Source organism: Mycteria americana, chromosome 9 (genome assembly GCF_035582795.1).
Source record: "Mycteria americana isolate JAX WOST 10 ecotype Jacksonville Zoo and Gardens chromosome 9, USCA_MyAme_1.0, whole genome shotgun sequence".
NCBI classification, from domain to species: Eukaryota; Metazoa; Chordata; class Aves; order Ciconiiformes; family Ciconiidae; genus Mycteria; species Mycteria americana.
Window position 1 is genome coordinate 23,578,306 of NC_134373.1, and position 23,111 is coordinate 23,601,416.

The 23,111-nt window shown below is 35.1% G+C and overlaps 1 protein-coding gene across 2 annotated transcripts; it reads left to right on the forward strand.

Annotated features, from left to right (window-relative positions):
• Positions 1-22,751, forward strand: SLC38A11 (solute carrier family 38 member 11). 2 transcript variants are annotated; one of them, XM_075511809.1, is made up of 11 exons: positions 1-138; positions 549-623; positions 2,871-3,005; positions 4,706-4,771; positions 6,489-6,595; positions 7,132-7,211; positions 15,204-15,274; positions 16,227-16,388; positions 18,140-18,252; positions 18,963-19,094; positions 22,282-22,751. In XM_075511809.1, the coding sequence occupies exons 2-11, from the start codon at positions 563-565 to the stop codon at positions 22,525-22,527; spliced, it is 1,173 nt and encodes a 390-aa protein (XP_075367924.1). In that variant the 5' UTR covers positions 1-138; positions 549-562; the 3' UTR covers positions 22,528-22,751. The 2 variants fall into 2 exon arrangements, with proteins under 2 accessions (XP_075367924.1, XP_075367925.1); XM_075511810.1 differs by lacking the exon at positions 4,706-4,771 and having other exon boundaries at positions 25-138.
• Positions 22,752-23,111: the final 360 nt, after the last annotated feature.

A 23,111-nucleotide genomic window follows, 5' to 3' on the forward strand; every position in this document is an offset into this window, starting at 1 on the left:
TCATTGTTTTCCTGAAATAGGTTGAAACAGATGACCAAACAGCCCTTGTTAGGAAGCCCAGGAATAAAGGAGGAAACAGTGATCTGGCATCAGCTGGATTTAACATTATCAACTCTATCATAGGATCAGGCATTATAGGTAAGTATACTTCTCTTCAGTATCCTGTGTTCAGCCTTGTTTATACATGCATGACTATCCAGTTTGGAGAATACCACTGTTGTCTTACTTTCTCCTGCTGTTCCTAAAGACTTTTCTCTATTTGCTTACTATGTAAAAATGCAGAGGTGTTAGCTGAGATCATGTCTCTCAGTGATAAATGTCCTACAGCCTCTTTGTCATAATGATCAGAGAGAACTGGCTGGGCAGGTGCTGACTGAACTTCACACCTAGGCAACCACTGAAAATGATCTTTCTGAGCTTATTAAGCATGCTGGTCCGATTTGGGAGGTTGATAGCATTTTTAAAAATCTGAATATGTCTTTATTTTGGTTGTCACAAATAAGTATATGGAAAGGTTCTTCTATAATCTCTCCTTTTCCTATTTACAGGATTGCCATATTCAATGAAGGAAGCTGGTTTTCCACTAGGAGTACTGCTTTTATTTGGGGTTGCCTATATCACAGGTACTCTCAAAGCAGTTTCTGTTGTAAAGTGAAAATTAGTTTTGCAACGTTTAGCTGATCTTGAGCTTAATGATACCTTAAACAAGTATATCTATGCCAATAAAAATGACAGATTTTTTCCTTACCTCATTAATGCCTTGAGCAGATAAGAATTATACTGTACAACATATAAAGCTGCTTTTTGTGTGCATTTTATTTTCGTCAAGCCTAGTTTCTTAGACTAGGTCAAGGTGACATTTGGAAGAATAGTTCTTATTTGTGCCTCATAATCACCTGTTATAGTCCACTGTTTTTACCCTGATTAAGACACTGATCCTTGAGTGGGTTGTATATCACTTTTTTTAAATATACCACAGAATAAAAACCTTTGGTTGTACTATGATTTTGAATATTTTATTTAATTATCGTTTAATCAAAAAGATAATGGATTTACCTTCAAAAAGGGACAAGTTTTGGAATCATATGGTAAATAAACATAAGTAAATCCATTGGCATCAAAGGAGAATTTTTGTAAAGACTCTGTGGATTTACATCTTAAAACAACAAACCAAGTCAACATGAATGGCACAAATTCTGTTACCCATATGCTGAGTAGCAGTTGATGCTTTTCATTGCTTAAAATATCATTTAAGGGTCTGCATAAATGGTCAAGGTTTGACTGGAGAGCAATATAACATAAGGAATATGTTCCTTATGAATGGAAAATTTTCTCTATGGCTGATGGCAAAATACATTAATGAAGTCATATCATAAACATAGCTCAGAAATTTCAGTTACTTTTCTGTAGGAAATCTGATTTGTCCTTTGCATTTCTAAGTATTTTGAAGACTTTATAGCCATAGGCCCAGAACCTGTGAATTAAACTCAGCATTTTATTATGTTAAAGATGTGGCTCAATATATCTTTCACAAGCAAATTATAACTATAGTTAAAACTTTTTGACTTGTAGCATTTAAAGTACAGGCTAAGTATGTAACATTAGCTTTATTTTCCATAGTTTTTACTGAATAATTGGTGAATAGCTGTTATTTAGCAATTGTCACTGTATTTCATTTGGGGAATGTTTTTGAATTATACTGGGTGTAGTCCTAGATTGACAGACAAATACAATTTTAGGTCATTTAACGATAAATCTTTTTCAAGTTTTGTGGTACTAAGATCCCTGACTACAAAGACATCATATTTCTTGTACAAGATCAGCTCAGTATGCAACATAATTGATAATGAACACTTCTGTATCTCTGCTTTTGTCTACTCTCAATTCTAGTGTGAGTGTATGTTGTGTAAGAATTGCATATGCTCATGGGAATCTCTGGATTGGCTTTCATATTAACAAACGGTAGAAATCTCCTTTGTAAAGACTGTGAAAGTTCGTAATTTTAGTCATTCCTCGGAGATAATAAGAAACGATACTTTTTACAGAAAGGAACTGTTCCTATCACAGCATAGATTACAAGCTAAGTGAAAGCCAGATGAGGAATAGATGAGGTCTAGCAACTATCTGTCAAGACATCTGCACTAAAGTAATAAATTCTGTGCTGTAACTAATCTGGACTGGAAAACTGCATGGTGCTCAAATGAATATTAAAGCATAGCTTGACATAACAGCAATATTTTGAACTGTTCTTCATAAAAAGTTGAGCTTCAATCTGGGTGTAATTCCGCCTGTGACATCAGCTCTGTCTCAAGGCACATTGCTTCATGGTTTTCCAGATAAATCACTTTGCACGTATTTTATTTTAAAAGTATCCAATAAAAATGTTTATAATATTTTTATCATAAACAATGGAGAAGACACAAAATGCTAACTAGGCTTTATCTTTCACAAACTTAGATAAATAGCTGAGTAAAGTGATTGAGAGTTCTAGCACCATGACACTGGCAGTCCTTGCATTTTACCCTCTTTCAGGATATAATCAAATGCTCCATCCATTCAGGAGCCCTCTGCATTATTAATTGAATTTTCCTTTTTTTGGTGCTCGTTCCTGTTGACCGTACTGGAAACCAATGCAAATGAGTCTGTTTGTGCTGTCCCTAATCGGGAAAGCTGGAATTTCCTTCCAGTATGAGCCTATAACTCCTGGTTTTGGTGGATTGAGATCCTTTGTGAGATTTCTCAACCCTGCTCTTTCTAGTGCCACTGTTTTCCTTTTTAGAGACTTTTTTTTAAAGGAGTGAAAAAGATGAGCAGTAACCAACCACAAGTAGGTTCATACTATCTTTAACAGTAATTTTATATTTTAACAGATTATTCCATTATATTACTGATCAAAGGAGGAAACCTCTCCAGTACCAACACCTATCAAGAGCTGGTCAGAAAAACATACGGTCTTGTAGGTTATCTAATTCTTTCAACTCTTCAATTTTTATATCCATTTATTGGTAAGATCATATAAAAATATAAATGTTTTATAAATAACAAGCTCTTTCACATTACCTCATTCTTTCACTGGTTAAATATTAAGAACTCTGTAAAGAATATACTGTATATGCATTTCCTATTAAAAAAAATAATTAAAAATTGCTTGGTGTGTTCTGAAGATTGACTGAGGAAGAATTCAATGAATTGGAGGACCAGAATAATAGAAATGAACTGAAATGTAATAGCAGAGAAATTCATGATCACACACTTAAAAATTAATTACAAAAGTAGCTATGAGAAATAACAAACCAGAGATTCTGTTCTAGAATGAGTAGGAGAGCACAGATTTGATGTGCCTAAAACAAAAGGAAAATATGACTTTAGGCGTATTTTGAATTAATATTTTTTCCAAAGATGTAGTATTACTGTTATTGGAGAAGCCACTGATCAGATCTTCCTTGATCTTGAATTAACGCTCTTCAAAAGTGTTAATTCAGCCTCATACCCAATGAGCTACTAGGAAATGGGGCAGTCAAGGCCCTTTTGAAGAAGAAATAGGAAAAGAACGAACAGGTATAATCTGGGCAGGAATTAATTAGACCAGAAGTTTAAAATAAAGTTATATTCTGAAGCTGTCCCCTACAGTAGTAACATAATTAAATCAAATCTTAAATAAGCTTGGTATTTTCACATATGGGGCTGCAAGAGGTGTTGACTTGAGATACCAAGAACCTGGACTCAGTGACCACAGAGTCCCAGATCAGAATTCCTACTTTGGGAATAATCAGTCTGAATCTATTACAGGTAGCTGATATTTTTAAGGGAGTCGAGTTACTGTTACTGCAGGCCACAATGTTACATATGTTGACTTAAAAATGAGTATAATTGCTGCTTCATAGAGAATACGGAAAAGAATTATAAAGATCTCAGTCCTTTCCATGGAACTAGTTATGCATATGTATGTGCTTGAATTTCATTCTATGAGTAGTGTTAATGACTTAAAATTTCACAACAGTGAATATTATATATTAGTTAAGGTCAATACCTTTATGTATGCCATCTAAATGGTGATGACCACATGAGTATATAAATATATTTTGTGTGTATGTATACACACACGCACACATGTACACACTTCTAGTGTAGAATAAGATAAGAATGAAATATGCATGTTAAGGCCACAGTTGTTATTAATGAGAGGAAGGAATGGAAGTCCATACCTGATAATCTTCATCTATTTTCTCCTCCTTTCCTCTGGTTTAAAGGTTTTGCTAGCTTTTTACATGAGCTGGGAAGTCCTGTGCATTTGACTGCAGGACCGATTATTAGACTAACACAGGAACTTTACTAAATAGAAACAAGAATTTGAAAATAAACTAACAAAGAATTGCTGTTAGAAACAAAGAATTTTAAAAAGCCTTTTTTTCCTCTTCTGAAGTAAGTTTATATGGCAAGTCAGCACAACGGCCTTGCTTTTCAGACTGGATTCTTGCTTAGGTTGTATCTGTTTAAAAAAATAAAAAAATAAAAAGGGGGGGGGGGCGTTAAAGAATTTTCTTATTTTGTTTTAAACCTGAAACTTAGAAGTTGTTGGTGCTAGCCAGAATTCATACAAGAGGGATAGTGGCATATAATCCTGAAGTCTACAAAACATGTATTAAATGTTTATCAGATATTTCATACTTGAATTGTACTAACAGAAAATTTTATTTTCTTGAAGCTATGATCAGTTACAACATAATAACAGGAGACACTTTAACTAAAGTTTTTCAGAGAATTCCTGGAGGTAAGATGCATTTAAAAAATTCAGAATGGGGAAAATGTATTGGATAGGAATATAGCATAAGTATTTAGGGATTAGCATCCTGTGTCAGTCTGAAGTCCTACCTGTTACTTTGCTTCTAAATTACTCTTAAATATCGTTCAAGTTAAGAACTTGAACCATATTTGTATGAGTGGGTTTTTGTGTGGTTTGTTTTTTTTTTAAGAAGTCTTTCTCAAATAAAAACCATGAATCCTAGTCCTTGGTTATCATTGGACTCGGTGTCTGTGAAGAGACCACATGCTTCAGTGAAATACTGAACAAATAGAAAGAGTCTTCCACAGTGGTATATTTACAAGGTCATCATATTTTTTCATCTTTTTTAGATATTTCCTATAATAATAATTTGAATACTGAAACTACACTTTATCTAGTGAATAATTCTGGATGACTTGCAAATAATATGGACTTAATGTTTACTTAAGCATATCTGCAATAGTTGGTCATGAACTGCATATGTAACTTTCAGTTCTCTTAGATATTCACTGCAAAACCAGATGTGGCATTTTGAGCTTTTTAAGTCATGCACTTGTTACCCTTCCTCTGCTGTAAGTTTTCACAGCAGAATCAGTGGAGCAGTTTGTGTCGTGTACTTTAGCACAAAGCCAGCTAAGTTAAAACATTCTTCATTGGCAAATTAAACTAAAAAGAACATGTCTGCAATGAAGTGGAAATTAGTATTTGTATGAACTGTTTGATTTCCACAGGAGGACTATAATTTTCAGCAGGTGAAGCCTGCAAGGTGTGGATGCAGTTTTAGGTGTCACACTGTTGTTCTGTGAATACCTGATCAAGTTGATAGTGACAGTGAATATCTCATAATTTATATACCATATGACTTCTGTAATGGGAGGAACACCCAGCATGGCACATCTTTTCACCTGGCTGGTAGAATGCCTGCCTGGAAAGAGGTGGGAAAGCATTATAATCTCCCAAAGAATAGAGGGAACTGAACACATACTTTCCATGTCAATTGTCAGTCACTTTCTAGCCATAATTATTCAGCAAGCTTTCATTCAAGCCCATGATTCATGGTAGCCCGACTGCAACTGAGATACATTTTCTTTTAAGTTGTCATTGGCTTAAAAAACACCAGTTGTAGAAATAAATCCCACTGATTGCAGGGAATATTATAACATTATTGTTGTCTTCACATGGTAATCTGTATTTTGCAAGTGGAAACCAGCAAGAAAGGAGGTGCTCAAAAGAAATGTCAAAATTAACTTATTTTTTAATTAACTTATTCTTTAAGAATTTGCTTATCTTCAACAGCACAGTAATTGATGTCAACACAGTGTCAAAAAATCCTGAGGACTAAATGGCAGAAAGAAGTAGTAGAATGTTTTACTTGCAGTCTGCCAACATTGACCCAGGCATAATGAAAGAAATGAATACTAATCTATATGTAGAAATGCCAGACTTCCGAAGTCTGATATAATATATCCCATATGTTATGCATTTGGTTTGAATTTGCAGAGTTCTTGTGATGATGCACATGCTGTGTATGGCTTCCTCAACATCAGTTAATGCCTAGTCTTTATTTATGTGTTACTTAGCTTGCATAAAGAGGATAAAAGCCTGGTCAACATGAGAGTTAGTTACTTCTAGCCTTTCAAATGCAACTAATCTGTTCCTCATGTCAGTCTCTTAGAGAAATAAATTATTTTCTTTTTTGCTTTAGTTGGACCAGATAACGTGCTTACTGACCGTCGCTTCATAATTCTCCTTACCACTATCATCTTTACCTTGCCTATATCTTTATATCGAGACATAGCAAAACTGGGAAAGGTAAATCATAACAGCAGTTGATTTTTGGTTTACTTTTCTGTATGCCATTAGAAAATAAGTGCCAGTTGTAACAATGTATTTGAACTCAATTACATCTGGCTAGAGCATGTTAAATATTTTAGAAGTTCAGACTGTCTTCTGTCCCAAGAAATATTGAAAACTTGGAATAGCTTAAGCAAAACTTTGGTCTCCATATGAATCGCTAGAATTTTTTCCATCTGCTGCTAGTAGAACTCAAATCTTGTAAAGCACTGGGTGATATAGGCCCAATCTTGAAATGCTGAGCACCGTTGATTAGAAATGTTTAAATGGGAATATCACTTAAAATTAGACAGTTGCAATTGGCTAGTTACTCAAAAAGAATAACAAATTAAAAGATGATGATACAGAACAAGCTTTCTAATTATAAATATTTCACGTGATATTTAGAACTTTACTTGGTTGCTAATTATTCTTTTAAAAAAAAGTACATTATGCTGCTAAGAGGACAATCTTTCAGCAGCTTATTGACTGAATTAGTGTTTTTACCTTTACAGGTATCTCTTATTTCTCTGATTTTAACCATTGTCATCCTGATTATTGTGATGGTGAGAACAGTAACATTCAGTCCACAAGTGTGAGTATTCTTACACTTGCCACAAAGTGAATTTTTGATCATATGTAATCTGTTATTTCGCTGTTACATATATCTGCATAGTTTTGGAACATGGCTGGTTTGGGAGAGACCCAAATAAATCGGAAAAAAAAAAATCTGTATTAACAGTAATACAAAATGAACTGCTAAAACATGCTTTATCCTTTTTTTTTTTCTATTGCACATAAGCAAGTTTAGAAAAAGTCTCAAAAAACTACAGATTAATTGGAAATTGCAGGTGATATGGCTAAAAGCAGGTGGCTCCTGAATGAGCATGTGAGGTTGTCTGTCATTTGAGAAATCTTTAATTTTGTCCATTATGTCAGATGGCCTATATTTACAATCCTAAAATAGATAGTATCTTAGGAATATTTCTTTTTCTGTTAATATAATGATTTCACAATAAAAATTGAATACAAATATTGAAAAGAAAAAAGAGAAGACAATAATAGAAAATTTATTCTGTCATTTGAGGAAACAATATAAGCATGCGAAACTGTTTCCCAGGACTCATACTCTGAAAGTAGTATTTAACATTGGAGTGTTCTAGACAATTTAGTACATATGAATGTGTGTTTTGGCAATATTTTTATAATTGTATTGCAAGAAAGTGTTATGAATCTATTATCTTTCCTTTATGGCCTAGAAGATCTGCCTTTTTCCTTATCCTTCAAATGTGAAGATATGTTATAAAGACAACAAACTATTTCTGAACATGCTTTGTTATTTGTTGGAATAGTTTTATATAGTATTCTAATGTTTCTGTAAGAAGTGGATTCTTCCACCATAATTGTTTCAACAGTGTTACGCATAATTGTTCATTTGTCTTACTGCTGTAATACGTGGGTTAATTGCAGGACATTCATGTTTAATGCTCGGAAGGTGACTAGAATAGCAGTTTCTAAAGTTGTACCAGATGATGTTGTCTATCATCCATAAAATGATGCACTCAGAACAGTGTGGGACTTCCCCCCCCACCATCTTTCGAAGCAGCATGTTTTTCATACCGTGTATTAAAGGGATATTTGAAAGGGTAATCTCAAAATGCCCTGTCAAAAAAGGAAGAAGCTATATATAATGGTTACTGATGACCTTGTTACTATGGTAACATTTCTTCTCAACAGTCGTGATGCACTGAAAATTATGGAATGCATGGCTTTATTTTTTCTTACAAATAAGTATACATGTTGGGTTTTCAGTGTTTCTTGAAGTTTTACTTTTTAATTCTTTAGAGACTTCCATTTTTGCCTTTATACTTCTTGTTTTCAAAAATGCATCTAGCAAGTTGATAAACTGTTAATCGGAATTTTTTGCCTCACAAACTTTCTATCAGTCTATTTTTACTATCTGTATTTTACAGTTAGAAATAGACATATATCTTAATTATTAAAACCCTCTCCTAATATTTTGTTAATGGTGTAATGGTATGCCATCTCTTTTTTTGCAATGAGAATAAAGGACAGTAATATATTTTAATATGGGTCCCATCATAGTATTATAACAAGTGAAAATAATGCATTTACTGTGAATCCTTATTAAAATAAAATAGAAGTTGAAGTTTTCAAAGAGCTTTAAAAAAATCATGATTATGAAACACAGTCCTCAGATCTGTCATGTAGGAAAAGAATTTGTACAATCCTAGAGAAAGGCTTGATGGGGCCAAGAGAGGATATTTAATCCCTACTATTGTTACATGGCAGAACTGATTGTATGCTTGTCACTGATGACAGGTGATGGTCTAGTTTGTTCTTGGCAATTCCATGATTTCCCATTTCAGTTCTTAACTAGCCTTTTCTTATGAATTCTTCCTAAATGTATATCGTATGTCTCTTTTATGCATTTCATGTTGATTGCTTGGCCTAACCACAGTGGATATGGACAGCAAACTGTTCATTCTTTTTCAAATGCTTAAAAAACACCTGTAAAGAGCTGTAACTTGTCCCCCTTTGGTGATCCTTTCTACAGACTAAACAAACACAGTTCCTTTAGTGTTTCTCTTGTAATTTCCTGTGCTACTGATCATTCTCAATGGCTGCCCTAAGTTCTCTGTAAATTAAAGTGATGTCATGGTTCTCCAACTGTCTGTTGTATTCCCATTGAGGAGCAGAGAAGAAAGATTGAAGAAGAAAGATTTTACATGCAAAGTGTCTTGAGGTCCCTTTCAACTATCTTTTGGGGATTGCCACGCTCCTGTTTATGTAACCTAGTTTGATGTTTGCCTCTCTGGAAAATAGCATGACATTGTGCACATGCCTTGAGTTTGCAGTCTAACAGAAACACCAAGCCCTTCTCTGCAGAACTGTGAGCTGGCAATTTTTCCTTTCTTTTACTCTGTTCTCGTGAAGTTTGGGGGTTTTTTTTGCTTGTTCCCCCGTGCCCTGTTCTCATGAAGCCTTTTTTCCCCTGCATAACTGTAGATTTTGTCATTACAGAATTGAATACTGCTTTATCAGATGATTTCTCCATTTAGTAATATATTTATGGTTTTTCTTTTTTCACCCTGTTCTCTAGCATGCTTGTGTTAACTGCACATTTCATGCTTTCTGTGAAGGATGCTTCTTACTTTTTGTTCCATCGTTCCCGTTGCTGCTGAATACATTCAAAAGCGCTGGACTCAGGTCAGGTTCCACTGGAATTCCATTCAGATATCTTCCCACTTTGACAATTAGTCTCTGAGTAGTGATCAGTTTTCACTTACCTTTGGATTTTTCAAAGTGAAGATTGCTTCCCTTTGAGAGGTACAAGAAGATTATCTGGAAATGATAAAACTGTCTTTTTGCTTAAATGCAATTCACGTTCTAGTTGTCTTTGGAGTGTTGCTTCCCCCTCCCCCGCTTTGGGAGTGGAGCAGGTTGTCCAGGGACATTATAGGAATGTTATTTTCTTGTTAGCTCAAAGGAAAAAAAAAATTTATTTATTATGAGGGATTATTTGATTATTTATTTCCTCTTATGAAAAATAAGAAACTGAGGTACTTTTTCAACAATGGTTATTGTTGCCTGAAGGACATAGTGAACCTGCAGATAAAATCTGGTGTTCTGGACCCAGAGTTTACTCTCAATGGTTTAAGATGCTGAATAAAAATACATTTTGATGATCTATTCTTTACTTTATTTCTACCTGCTTATGGCTGGGTATTTTTCTACTGTGATCAAAAACAATGGGTTAGAATTATCTCAGTCTGTAAATGTGCGGTATGTTAATACCGCATGAAATAACTTCATGCTTCAAAGCTGAAACTAACATTCATTGCTGTAAAAAGCAATATTTTATGTAGCTTATAAAGATGGATCATTTTAATTTGGTGTTCTTTTGGAAAGAATGTCATGATGTCAGTGTCTGCATAATACATAAATCTCTAGGAAAAACTTCAAGAGCATCTGCTACACATAAATAGGGTGTGAGAATTACTCAACTGGCAGCTGATCACAGGGATGAAACACCAAGTGTTCAGGAAAATAACCTGAAAGTAGAAAGCTGATTCTTTCCTTCATATAAATAATCCAATAGTAAGCAAAAATAAACTTTAATGTGTAATGAAATAAAAAAATTAAACCTAAGCTACCTTATATTTACAGAACTGCTAAGTAGTTAAGCAAGAAAGAGGAGTTAAAGCAGCTGTAAGGAAGTGGGGATGACATATAGCTTTGCCTCATCTGTGTTCTTTAACAACCAACATGACTTTGATTAATACAAAATTCAAGACTGATGTGAGCATTACTCATTTTCTTTCCATTATATTGATTGCAGTTATATTCAGCATCTATAAATTTTTTCAGTATCTTTAAACTTTGAAAGTTTAAACAAAAACTAAGGTATTTTACCTTAGGATAGAATTGAAATTTTACAATTAGTTTCCTAAATGTCTAAATCATTGAATTAAACCTGAATTAATCTCCCATGTGTTCCTGGATTATTTTGATAACTGCCAGTTTGCACCTAAACTTGGTGGTTTGTAACTGATCTTCAGTCCAAAACAGTGGAAGTCTTTTGCTCATTCCAACATGTAACTCCCCTATCAAACATGTTACTTTGCTTCCTCTCTAGAAATTAGCTTTTTTTTTTCCCCCAGTCAGTGTTTCATACCTGCAAGCTGGGTTGAGATCAGGGACGTATGTTTCTCTTGCCCTCCTTAAAGATATTTTGCTTCTGATGCACTCTGCTGCTGTATTATATTTGGCAGCATTTCTCCAAAAATTACAGAAAAGATTTTTGCATAGCATGGATCTTCAGATGAGGAATATTATACTGTACATGTTTTACAAGAAGTAGAAGACAGGCTGTTTTAGACTGCCAAATAAGGTTGTCCAACTCTTACGATCTGGATATGAAATGCCTTTTACCCTGCTAGGAGGTCTTAACCTTTGCCTGGTTCATTTGTTCTTTTTATTTTCCCCTGTTCTTATGTAGATAAACACAAATATTTTCAAAACTTTATTGAACTCACTAGCGTGTTTATTATGCTATGCTTTCCATTAAGTATACTGAAGACTGAGTAGAGTCTTATTTTCTTAACCGCTAGGCTTTCTTCATCACTAGGCTTCACTGCCTTCCTACGGACAGTTCTAATTGTCAATGTGTCCTGCTGTTGTCTTACTTTCAGCTGAGACTTTTTCCTGTCTAGGATCTCCCTTGGAATGTCTTTTTGTTCAATCTTTTATTATTTTTGTTCCAAGAATCACGGTTATATTACCTCTCAGCTTTTACTTTGTGTTACAACTTCTACTATATATGATAGACAGTACAACTCTCAACAAATGCATTTAGTTTCACAAATGTATTTCTTCTGTTAACTTTCATTGTGTTTCATCTAACTACTTCTTCTTCTCCAGCATGAAAAAAACTTTGCGTTCATGCAGGCATAGCCTGTGTTTTTATGCACTGAATGAAGAGTGGTAAGCTAGCTGTAGTTGTCATTCATAGATATTCACAGCTACTGCTATTCTTGTATGAGCAGCAGTTAAAATTGTCCCCTATAAATTCCTAACAAGAATGTAGGTCAAACTGGTCACAGCAAAGGTCCTTCTCAAAAAAAAAAAAAATCCATCTTGAACAGTAGCAGCAGGATTGAAAAAGCAGAATAGGTATCGTGTTACCTGGTATTCTTGTGATAGACTTTCAGCCTATGTATGCATCTGCCTACACAGAATGCACATATTTATATGAATGTATGTATGCTTACCTTGACACTTGATACTTGATATTTCCATTAGGTGCCCTTTGTCTTGTGAGTAATTTTAAGAGATTATTCACTGTATGGCTCTTCCATAACTAGTAGCTACTGTTTCCTGACACAATTGTCTCTTTCCCAGTCTGAAGTCTTATTTTATATAGATACTTTCATGTCACCTGCACCCTTTTCCAGCAGCTTTGCTTAAGTCTGTATGTCCTGCAGACTGGACTTGGGGGTGATTTGTTGTTGGTATGGTCAGAACTCTAGAGCTGTTGACTCTTAGTTCTAAATGCTCACAAATGAAATTTCTTACTGTGTTGCTTTCAGTTCTTAGTTTACATATTGCATCTGTGTGAGATCCCTCTACTCCCGAAATATGAAAATGTTTTTCAAAACACATGCAGCAGTATACAACTTACTGTAAGAAATAGTCATATACTGTTGCATGTCATCTGTACCAACGTGCATTGTATGACATTGCAATCTGCTGGTAGTGTTCAAATCATGGATCTGAAATTCTTCCTCCATTCCACAACTAGAATGGAAGGAATTTATCTTCTTATGCTGCTAAATAAGCAGGATTTTGTTCTTTTGGATTTTTTCCCCCAAATAATACTCATAATCTGATTTGTCATTCATCCATAAAGCAAAGCTGTATTTTGGTCTGTTGCATATTGCTAGTGAATAAGTTAACACTGTGCAGGGGGAAAACTAACTCCTGTGATTTTTTTTTTTTTAATTGATTATTTGGCCACTCTATTAAAAATGTTTCAACTGAAATTCACATGCTTTCTACATTCCATTTTCTAAATCCTTGTTTATAGGAGCTTATAATATAGCTATACTGTTGCACAGGATGTACCATTTTCACAGAAATTAAGTGTGTTTCAGACAGAAGCATTCTTTATTTCTGTGCATTTTAAAAGTGTTTTGGTTTATAAGGTTTTAGATAATCTAAGTGTTAATTATTAATGGAGAAGGGACTAAGGGGACTTTCACAAATTCTATTGTCAAAGGATACTAAAACAAATTTTCATTCTGTATGTTTGATATCAAAGCTGACCTCTAGTGGTTATGGAGTGGAACAGTTGTAATGTTAGCTTTCTATATGCTATTTTTATTTTGGAATATTATTGATTTTTTTTTTTCCAATCAGAAGTGAATGTTTTCCTGACAAATTATACATTCAAACTTATGAATGTGAATTGTCCACAGACATCTCTAGTGGTTTGAAATCAGTGGCATCAAGTTAAGGGAGGCTATTTTGTGTAAGGAACTACAGCAGCTATAGCAGGTCGGAACTCCTATTTCTCAAGACAAATACCAGATAACTCTGTTTCATCTATAGTGTTTATTACATCTACATGCTGAGTCTGAGAATATTTTAGGAGGGCCATATTCATCTGCTTAAGACTAGAAGCAGTATGTTACAGTAGTCAAGGCAATACACTGCATCTAAGGACAAAAAACTGAACTTGATTTTGATGCTCAGGTTCTGTTCACTTCAAAGTTAAGCTTAGCAACCACAGCTTAAGAGCCGAAAAGGTTCTCTAAGTCTGAACTGAATGTGCATTAGATACTAAATCTGTTTTTTTAATATAGAAAAGGATTGACTACTTGAGCTCTTGAGAAATAGTAAGATATGAGTTCTGAAAGAGGAAACAGCATCATCTTTTTTTTTCTTTTTAGCAGGTGAGGGTGGAGTTTAAACATTTGAAGGCAATGAAACCTAGCATAGCATATGCCACTACAGCTGTCAAAACCAGCTAGTTATCACCAGACAGAGGGAGAGACAAAGCTGCCATTGTTACCTTCACAGAGCTGGCGTGAATCCATACGGCTTTCTAGTGGTAGGAAAATAGCAGCTAAGGCCTCAGGTGGCAGCATCTTTCCCTCTAAATAAAAACAGAGCAATCAAAGTTAGCAGCAGCCAACTTTTTAAGAGCAAGCTTCTCTGTAGTGTTCCTTTGTCTGTGCTGTAATATTACAAATAAAATGTTCAAGTGGCTTGTGAATTTCATTTGATATATTTAGCAAATTGTAGTTCTGGAAAAGGATGTTTCGTGTCCTTCTCCTTTCCTTCATTTTGGCTCTTTATCCAGAGAGGAAGTTCATGCATCAAATAGATGTTAACAAAGTTTGCTGATGGTTTTCTGTGGTCCTCCTCTAAGAATTACAATTACCACAGGTCCAAAATTGGGAGCATATCTTGGAGGAGCAGATGTGGGGGATATTATATTCTTGCCTGATTATAAAAGTCTCCATGTACTCTCTTTATTTTATCACTCCTTTGGGAACTAGCAGAATCCCTTTACTATGAGGAATAGTTGGAACAGGTGTAAAGAAACGCAAACTGCCTCACTTGATTTGTAGCCTCGGAAAAAAGTAGCTCTTGACTGTATGGATTACATGTGTAAATTCAATGGAAGAAATTGCCTCTAAATAGTCAGAAGAGATTTTGGGTTGAGATAACCTTGGTCAAAATCGTAACAGCTTTTACCTTCCCTGTTGCTGTTTCTTGGTATATGATGACTTGAAGAGTTTATTTACAAAACTGGTCACTGAAACAGGCTGACATTTGTGGCTGTAAAAACTGATTACAAAAATACTTTAATCAAAACAAGGGAGGTGAGAAGGGTATCTCCCTAGTTTCAACTTATTGTTGATGAACACTGTGGCCTACTTCAGAGAATTCTGGAGATCTGACTAGCAGTTCTGTATTACAGCATAGTATGTTAAATATTTTTTGATAACTGATAGTTGAAAAGAGGATAATCTATTAAAACAAATGTTTGTTTTAGACCCAAATCAGAAAATGCGTGGATATTTGCAAAATCGAATGCAGTACAAGCTGTTGGGGTGATGTCATTTGGTAAGTAATTTTTTTTGTATTTTCAGTATTCAGATCAACTCTAAGAAATTACTTTATTAATATTTTGGACCTAGAAATTGCGTATTTTTAATTGTAATTCTTTTATATACATGTTAAGCTGGTTTAGAAAAAAATGAAGTTGACTTTGAGTCATCCATAAGTGAATTTAATTGTTATGGTTTGAGAGATTATCCCCATCTGTTGCCCATCTGGCCCTAGAGGCTATTGCCACTGTAGCAGAGACAGTGATGTGGCACATGAATCCAGCTCAACTGTCCAGGTCATCTTAAAATGCGTGCACCGGTAGGGTTAGTCTAATTGATAAACTGAGGAGGCTGTGATCGTTCTGCATTCTTTTGGATAACCTCTAACAGAAAAATGTTAGACTGCAAAGCATACATTTGCTAGAGAGTGCCTGTTGCTTCCCGTTTCTCACAATGAACCATTCAGGTGCGTCTCAACTCACCTCCATTATCCTCATTCTAAAATCCGTTCCTGCCTGGAGGATCTGGTCTATTACTTCTTGTTAACACTGTGGTAATCTGAGGCCTCCCAATGCTTGCTGCTGCCTAAAATGGATGTCATAGGAAGTCTGAAAGTAGCAAATGGCTTTGTGGATTTAAAAAAAATCTCAATACTGCTGTTGGATTCTTAAGCAAAAGAAGAGCAGGATGAGGAAATAGAGGTGGAATGGAGGTGAGGAGGGTGGGAAATAGCATGGCATTTTAGGGTAATGTGATCAGAATCATGTCAGGGTTCTTCATCAAATCAAATAAGTAAGTAAAAGTTCAAGCCATTTATCTTTGCCACTCGTTGCAGGTTTAATGTTTGTATTTAATAATGAGTAGACTCAAACTGTGCTGTCTCTCCCCTACCTTGGAATATACACTCCGTAAATTTATTTTATATGCATGAATTCATACATTTGCTTTAACTGTTATGTGTATTTCAGCATTCATCTGCAACCATAACAGCTTTTTAATATATGGGTCTCTGGAAGAACCCACATTAAAGAACTGGTCTCGAGTCACGCATGTGTCTGTTTCACTTGCTGTTGTTATCAGTATAGTGTTTGCTGCATGTGGATATATGACTTTTACAGGATACACAGAAGGTAAACTGCTCGATCCCCCGATTCTGGTGCTTGCTGTAATCCTTACATTTCCACCTTTCTGTCTGACTTTTGTTTTTAATATCTTAGTGACTGTAAAAATGTCAAAATCATACTATGTTTGGACAGAAATATTTAGGATATTCCATGTAGTTACCCAACAACCAAAACAGGATACAAAGATGTCAGCTACATGCTAATAGGTGTCAGATTCCCAAATGTAGGCCTCACTGGTGAAAGCCCCCCTTTGAATACTTCCATAATCAAAATACTTCTAAACATCTATAATTTAGCCACATGGTCCACTAGCAGAGAGCAGTAAGAACAAAAATGGCCTTGATTTTTCTACAATGTGCCTGGCATATATTTTAGTACATTCTTCTGGATCTTTTCCTGTCTGTGCTAATATAGCATCCTATCTCTGTCTTAGAGATATTTCCTATCTTTACAATAGCTGTTCTGCTGTAACTAATCCTACTGTCACCTCTTTGTGTGTATGAATATACATATATGTATAAATGTATATAATCAGTGACATCATACTATTGAACATCATTTTATTGAAGTGGAAAAGGTGCTTTCAGAAGAACACGGCATAAATTTGTTCAGTGCACTAGCTTCTTCAGGAAAAATACACATTTCATAAGCAAGCAGATTTTTTGTTATTTAATAGTGCTGTTCCAGATTGTAGGAGAAGGCTTCCAAGCTTTTTCTTTTCCTGATGACCAGCAGCATGTAGTTGAGAACAGAGGAATTGTAGGATGGGGGTTACTGGTTGATCTGTCCTCCTTTTTTCCTGCTTCCAGTGCTGTTTATGCAGAATAACTTACTGTCCCAGCTGCAACTGTAGCTAGACTAAGTGCAAACTGGCTGAGGTATTTCAAATATAGAAAGCTCTGACTGCAGCTATCCCTCAGCGTATGACTCTACTGTAAGCAGGTTCCATCTTACCTTCTGTCTCCCCAGTCAAAATCTTTTGGCTGTTTTCTCTAAAGTACACCTTATTGCTTCTTCAGTGCCATTGTGATCCTAAAAGTAGTAAATCATAAGACAGTATAGTAATCGGGTAGCAAAGACCTGGTAGATCATCTGATCACTGTCTTGCAGTGTCTCTTGTGCCTCAGAGATCATTATTCCTGATTCTTTGTGGTAAGCACTAACCAAGATGATGATTTGAATTCTCTAGCAATGCTTTTGTTGTTAGATGTAACAAGATTTGCTAGATAATAATCCATATGTTTATAATGGGCTTTCAGGGTCAGAATATTTGAAATTCTTCACTGCAGCTTACCAGCTATGATTAGATTCTAACAGGGAGATGCCATTCTCCAGAGGTAACTCCCTAGTCTTCCTTGTGTAATTGTTGTTCTAGGAATTACATTTTTAAAGGAAATGTATCTTTTATACACAAGCTTTCTTTCTGAATCTGTCATGTATTTATTTAAACAAACACCAGCATCTCGCACAAAAACTGTGCTAAGGGGAAGGTAACAGGTGACAAACTCTAATGTGTATATGTTAAAACATTTTTGAAAGATAAATGCCACTTGAAATAAAAACACTGCTACTAGCAGGATAGGGTGAAAATTCTTCCATGATGTAATTTGTGACTGTAACTACAGTTTCATGATATGTGTCAGGAGAGGGGATCAGAAAGTCTCAATTACTCCAGTAACTCCAGTAATTTACACTTCAGTTTGCAAATAGGCAAATGACATAAAGTTCAAACTAATTGATGTTTTGCTATGCCTCAGGAGATATATTTGAAAACTACTGTAGAGATGACAACCTTGCTACATTTGGAAGGTTTTGTTATGGAGTTACTGTAATTCTGACCTTCCCCCTTGAATGTTTTGTGACCAGAGAGGTAAGAATTTATTACATTCTCCCTTTAACAATGTTGATATATATTAATAATGTTCTCACATTATTAATACATATTGTAGCTGAAGTCAATGGTTGATCTGTAATAACCTACAACCTGTTGATCTGTAATAACCTGATCTGTAATAACCAGCGTATCCTATCCTGCTCCATGTAATGAGTATGAGGTACTAGTTGTACTGTTTGGATTCTGGCAATATAATGTTGTATTACATTTATTGTAATATTATCCAATATTATATTAATAATTACTTAATAATATCAGGACTACTTAAAATTCCAAGTTTGGCACAAATGTCACTGTTGTTATGTTGAGAATAGCCGAAAATAGCATATTTATCGTGCTTACTAATTTTGCTTTATGAAAGTATCTCCAACTAGGAAATCCATCTGTTCAATAAATAATTGTAAGTGGTTTTTATTCTGTAGTGGGCAAATGAGAAGAAAGTAAGTATACCCTAAATCCTGCAGGTATAACTAAGTCAATCTTGCAAGTGTTCTGCAATTTTAGTAATGCTTGTTATGAGTTATTTCTGGAAGTGGATGAAGATGTTTTCTTGAAGCAAGATAGGTAAAGTTCAGCCAGTGTATTCTCACCCATTATTTTAGTTTCCTAAGGTTAGAAGATTTGGAATAAGCTGTTTGTTAACATAAAGAGCAAAATCAAGGTTTAAAATTGTGGTTCTGTTTCAGGTGATTGCCAATGTGTTTTTCCATGGGAGCCTCTCAACAGTTTTCCATATTGTTGTGACAGTAGTTATCATTGCTGTGGCGACTGGTGTATCATTAGTGTATGATTGCCTTGGAATAGTTTTAGAGCTGAATGTAAGTGAACATGTATACTCTTTTATTTAATAAATCACTTCTTTATAAAACAGAACTCTGAAAAATCCACAGCTCTACTGAAAATCTTACATAATTTGACATAGCAGTCAGTAGAAATGTTAGTAGGAAAAAAGGGAATTATTCACTGCTTCAAAATCAGATAATTAAAGGAGAAAGGAAATTCAGGAAGTAAAGTTCATATGGTTGGGAAGGGCTTTTAGAACAGTTCTGGAGATATGATAAGTGGCTGTGACTTACCAAATGTATTTAAACTGCAGTGGAAATCACTAGAATACTCATCCTAACTGTATTGCAGGACTGAATCTAACATTTCTTTCTCTAATCCCTGCTTCTGATGAAGTTGACAAATTACTAAACACTGGGGCAGATCCTAATGACTGCCTTGCCAAAGGGACAAAAAACAACGGGGGGGCGGGAGAAAGAACCAGTAGTAGTAAGACCACAGAGATAGTAACTAGAATTTTACCCTGCTTTGGGCTTAACAAGGAGCAAAACTGAGTAATTTCATAACCTGAGTGTATGATTTTTAGGAGGAAACTGCTTTGTTTGCCAGTAAACATTCCTGTGTCTGGTAGAGCCTCATAGCAGAGATGGAGCTTACCAGACAGGCCACACAAGGCACTTACTGACTTGAACCAGTTTTAACACATTTGTGTAACTTTTTTGGTTGGCTGGAACTGCCATGTAGTCTACTGGAGTCCTAGACTACTAGTTAGCAAAGTAGACTTACCAGATGAAGTCAGTCTGTTTTGGCACAGAATGTACATTTAATCAAAGGAAATGTTAAAAAAAAAAAAAATCAAATCTACATTAATGATAAATGTTGTTTGTCTTAACAGTTTACCTTCAATTTCAGGTCAGCTATTTTTAATAAATAAAGCAGATGTGGAAATATCATACTCCAGGATATAAAAGTTAGAAGGTGGAGAAAACGTTTTAAGGGCAGCCTTTGCTGCTTTATAGAAATATTTTAGAATTGCCTCTTTATGTCCCTGTCCACGCATTCATTGATAATTTCAAGCCATATATTGCATGCTTACCTAAAACCGATGGAACAAAACGGAGGGAGTTGTTCTTTATGCTATGTGATACGTGTACTTATACGTACATTATGATACATGGACACTGTTCTGATCCACAGTGCAGTTTATCTGCTAACGGAGCAGTAATGAGTGATTTTGTAGCAGTGATTTAGCAGGTCATGCTTGCACTAATATTATAGAACAGGTCTGAATAGTCAGATAAGTTATCCAATTACCCTCTATTTAAAATAATTACCTACTTAGTTTCTTCTCAGTTAATCCTTTCCAAATTATAACTAGCTCAAAATAAACAATATTCTTATTGGTTTGGTCAGGATATATGTTTCCATTAAAATTCCACATTCATGGCATCTGTTGGTAATTTCTTTTCCATCTTTTTTCCTTTCTGTTTTTACATTACAAGTGCAGAAAATTCACCTGTGTGTGTATATACACACCAGTAAAAGTATTTAAATGTGTGCATACATACACACATGCCTATTCTGACCAAATATCTGAATACTGGTATAATGAACCTAATTAACTATGTGTGCCCATATGTATCTATATATGTATATTTGTTTTACATTTATTATATGGTATAATATGTTAAGAATAAATTTACACCAGAGGACTGCGAATGAGGCTTTCTAGCATGAATAAATATGTGTGATTACTATTTGGAATTAAATTGTTTTAAAATAATCACTCAAAAGCAAACATTCCATCAATGCAGTATCTTTACGCAGAGAGGCCTAAGCAGTTACTCAAGAGTCAAGCTGTTAGCTTGATTCAGTTACAAATAGAAGTTGATAGCCAGGCATTTGAGTGAGTAGCTTCTATCTTGTGGGGTTTTTTTTCCTTTTTAAGAGAGAATTTGACAATACAGCTGTACATATTTATTGGATGTAATTGTTGCGCTTAGAAAGATTGTTCAGTCTTGATATCCACCAGTAGAGAAAAATGAATAGGCAGAGTCTTTACATGTGAAAGAAAGATGAACTGTCTTCTCAGCAGGCTTTCTTTCCAGCAGAAGAGCTGTCTTTTAGCTCTTCACCACAGATGGCATTTGCTGCTGTTTCTCTGACTCTGCTTACCTTTTCCCTGCTTTCTGGGAAAAACAAGCCATTGTGTTTGCCCTGTGGTAATTCCCCAGGGAAGCCGTTCAGTCATACGAGAGTCAAGGGTCCAGGAGTTTTGCTGTGCTGTCCTTTTACTGGGATGCTGCTTTGTGTTGCTTCACATACTTCAGAGTCTCGGTTTTTATGAAGAAGATACTTTGTGCATGTATCTATTTTTGATGTCTGTACTGATCACCGTTAACAGGTTCTACCAGAAAAATATACAAAAGTTTGTACAAACAATGATGCAAAGCGATTCAGTAGGCTGTATTACTACCTCACCATAATTAAGTTGAAACATAGCGTTTGTTAAGTATGTGACAAAGTAAATGTTCAAAATTCCTGCATAAAAATGCCCTCCTTTGGCACGTAACTCATATGTTAATCTGCAGTGGCTTTACTATAAAAAGCATTTAAGCAGGTGCTTTTTATCTGTCCCTATCTAAGAGAGAGCATTTAAAGAGGAGCTGAATTTTTAATAAGGGGGGGGGGTTGCTCTCTCAAAGGGAGCTTTGCTTTCATAGGGAAGTCAACCTAAATCAGGTCATAAATGTAGAAATTGATCAGAATTCTTTGAACTGCTACATGATGTTTCCACTTTTTTTTTTTCTTTAAGGCAGTATTACATCTAGACTCCTACATGGAATGATCTTAAATATTTTAAGTCAGTTACAGTATTGGACAGCTATTATATTTGGACTTTTACTGTACTTCTGAACCTGAGAAACTTCTGGTAATCAGATTTAATAGTACTTGCAACATAAAATATTATTCTGTATCAGCAAAGCAAAAGCATTTAAATAAATCTGAATTATTTCAAATAGTTTTACAGATATTTTTGCAAGTTATTTGTGACTTTGAAAAGAAAGTTTTCCATATAGCAACACTGGAAAAGGCCTCTATTCTCTGGCTTTACTGTTGCATCAATCTAATCACAACCATTTAAAACGTTAGGTTTTTGTTCTTCACATCTAAATATACATGCTTATGAGGGTTTTTTGTATTGTTGTTTCCCACACACAGGGAGTTCTGAGTGCTACTCCACTTGTTTTTATCATCCCAACAGCGTGTTATCTAAGGCTGTCCAAAGAGCGATGGAACCATTCAGATAACCTCATATCCTGCCTGATTCTTGTTGTCGGTGTGCTAGTGATGACAGTTGGGTTTGTTTTGACTATCTTGCATCCCCAGGAATGTAGCCATGGAAAAGAAATGTTCTACTGCTTCCCTAGTAATGTTTCTTTTCACAACAGTACACTGCCACCATAGGTAGCATGCCAGTCTCCAGACTAGATCAGGTACATGTCGCAGCAAGCCATATGTGCCAGTTTAAAAGAGAGTGGAACAAAGAGCTTTTATGTTTTGATATGCACTAAGAATTTTAAACTGTATAACTATATTTACATACTTGGTTTTATGCTGCCATCCTTTTCCACATAAGACTTAAGTTTTAGCTGTTGAAACAGAAATTCTGTGCCTTTCAGTAGTCATTGCTTGAATAACTTGCAAACCTATCAGAAAAGGCCACATTTTTTTTTTTAACTTAGTCTGCAATGCTGTTTAAAAGCTATAAATGAAATGTTTAGGAATGTAAATATTTCCCATGTTTCATTGCTGTCATTTAGTTTTTATTAATTTTATGATCTTGTAATGTATATTTATTAGCACAGTATAGTGTGGGGGGGTTTTTTTTGAAGTCCTGAAAAAAAAGTATGTCTGGGTCTCTCTCTGTGTATTAAACTTCTGCTGTTAAATTGAAAGACCCCTATTAATTCTGTCTTTGAGTTTGCAATAACTGTCCTTTAGTGCCAAAAGCATCCCTTGTACTGGCTCTTGAGTCAAGGGCAATTTTG

Bases quoted from the DNA above. Each gene is read 5' to 3' on its own strand.
- SLC38A11 (XM_075511809.1), top strand. From the start codon at position 563: ATGAAGGAAGCTGGTTTTCCACTAGGAGTACTGCTTTTATTTGGGGTT. The intron at 624-2,870 runs GTACTCTCAAAG...ATATTTTAACAG, and splicing joins TGGGGTTGCCTATATCACAG to ATTATTCCATTATATTACTG. The intron at 15,275-16,226 runs GTAAGTAATTTT...TGTGTATTTCAG, and splicing joins TGTTGGGGTGATGTCATTTG to CATTCATCTGCAACCATAAC.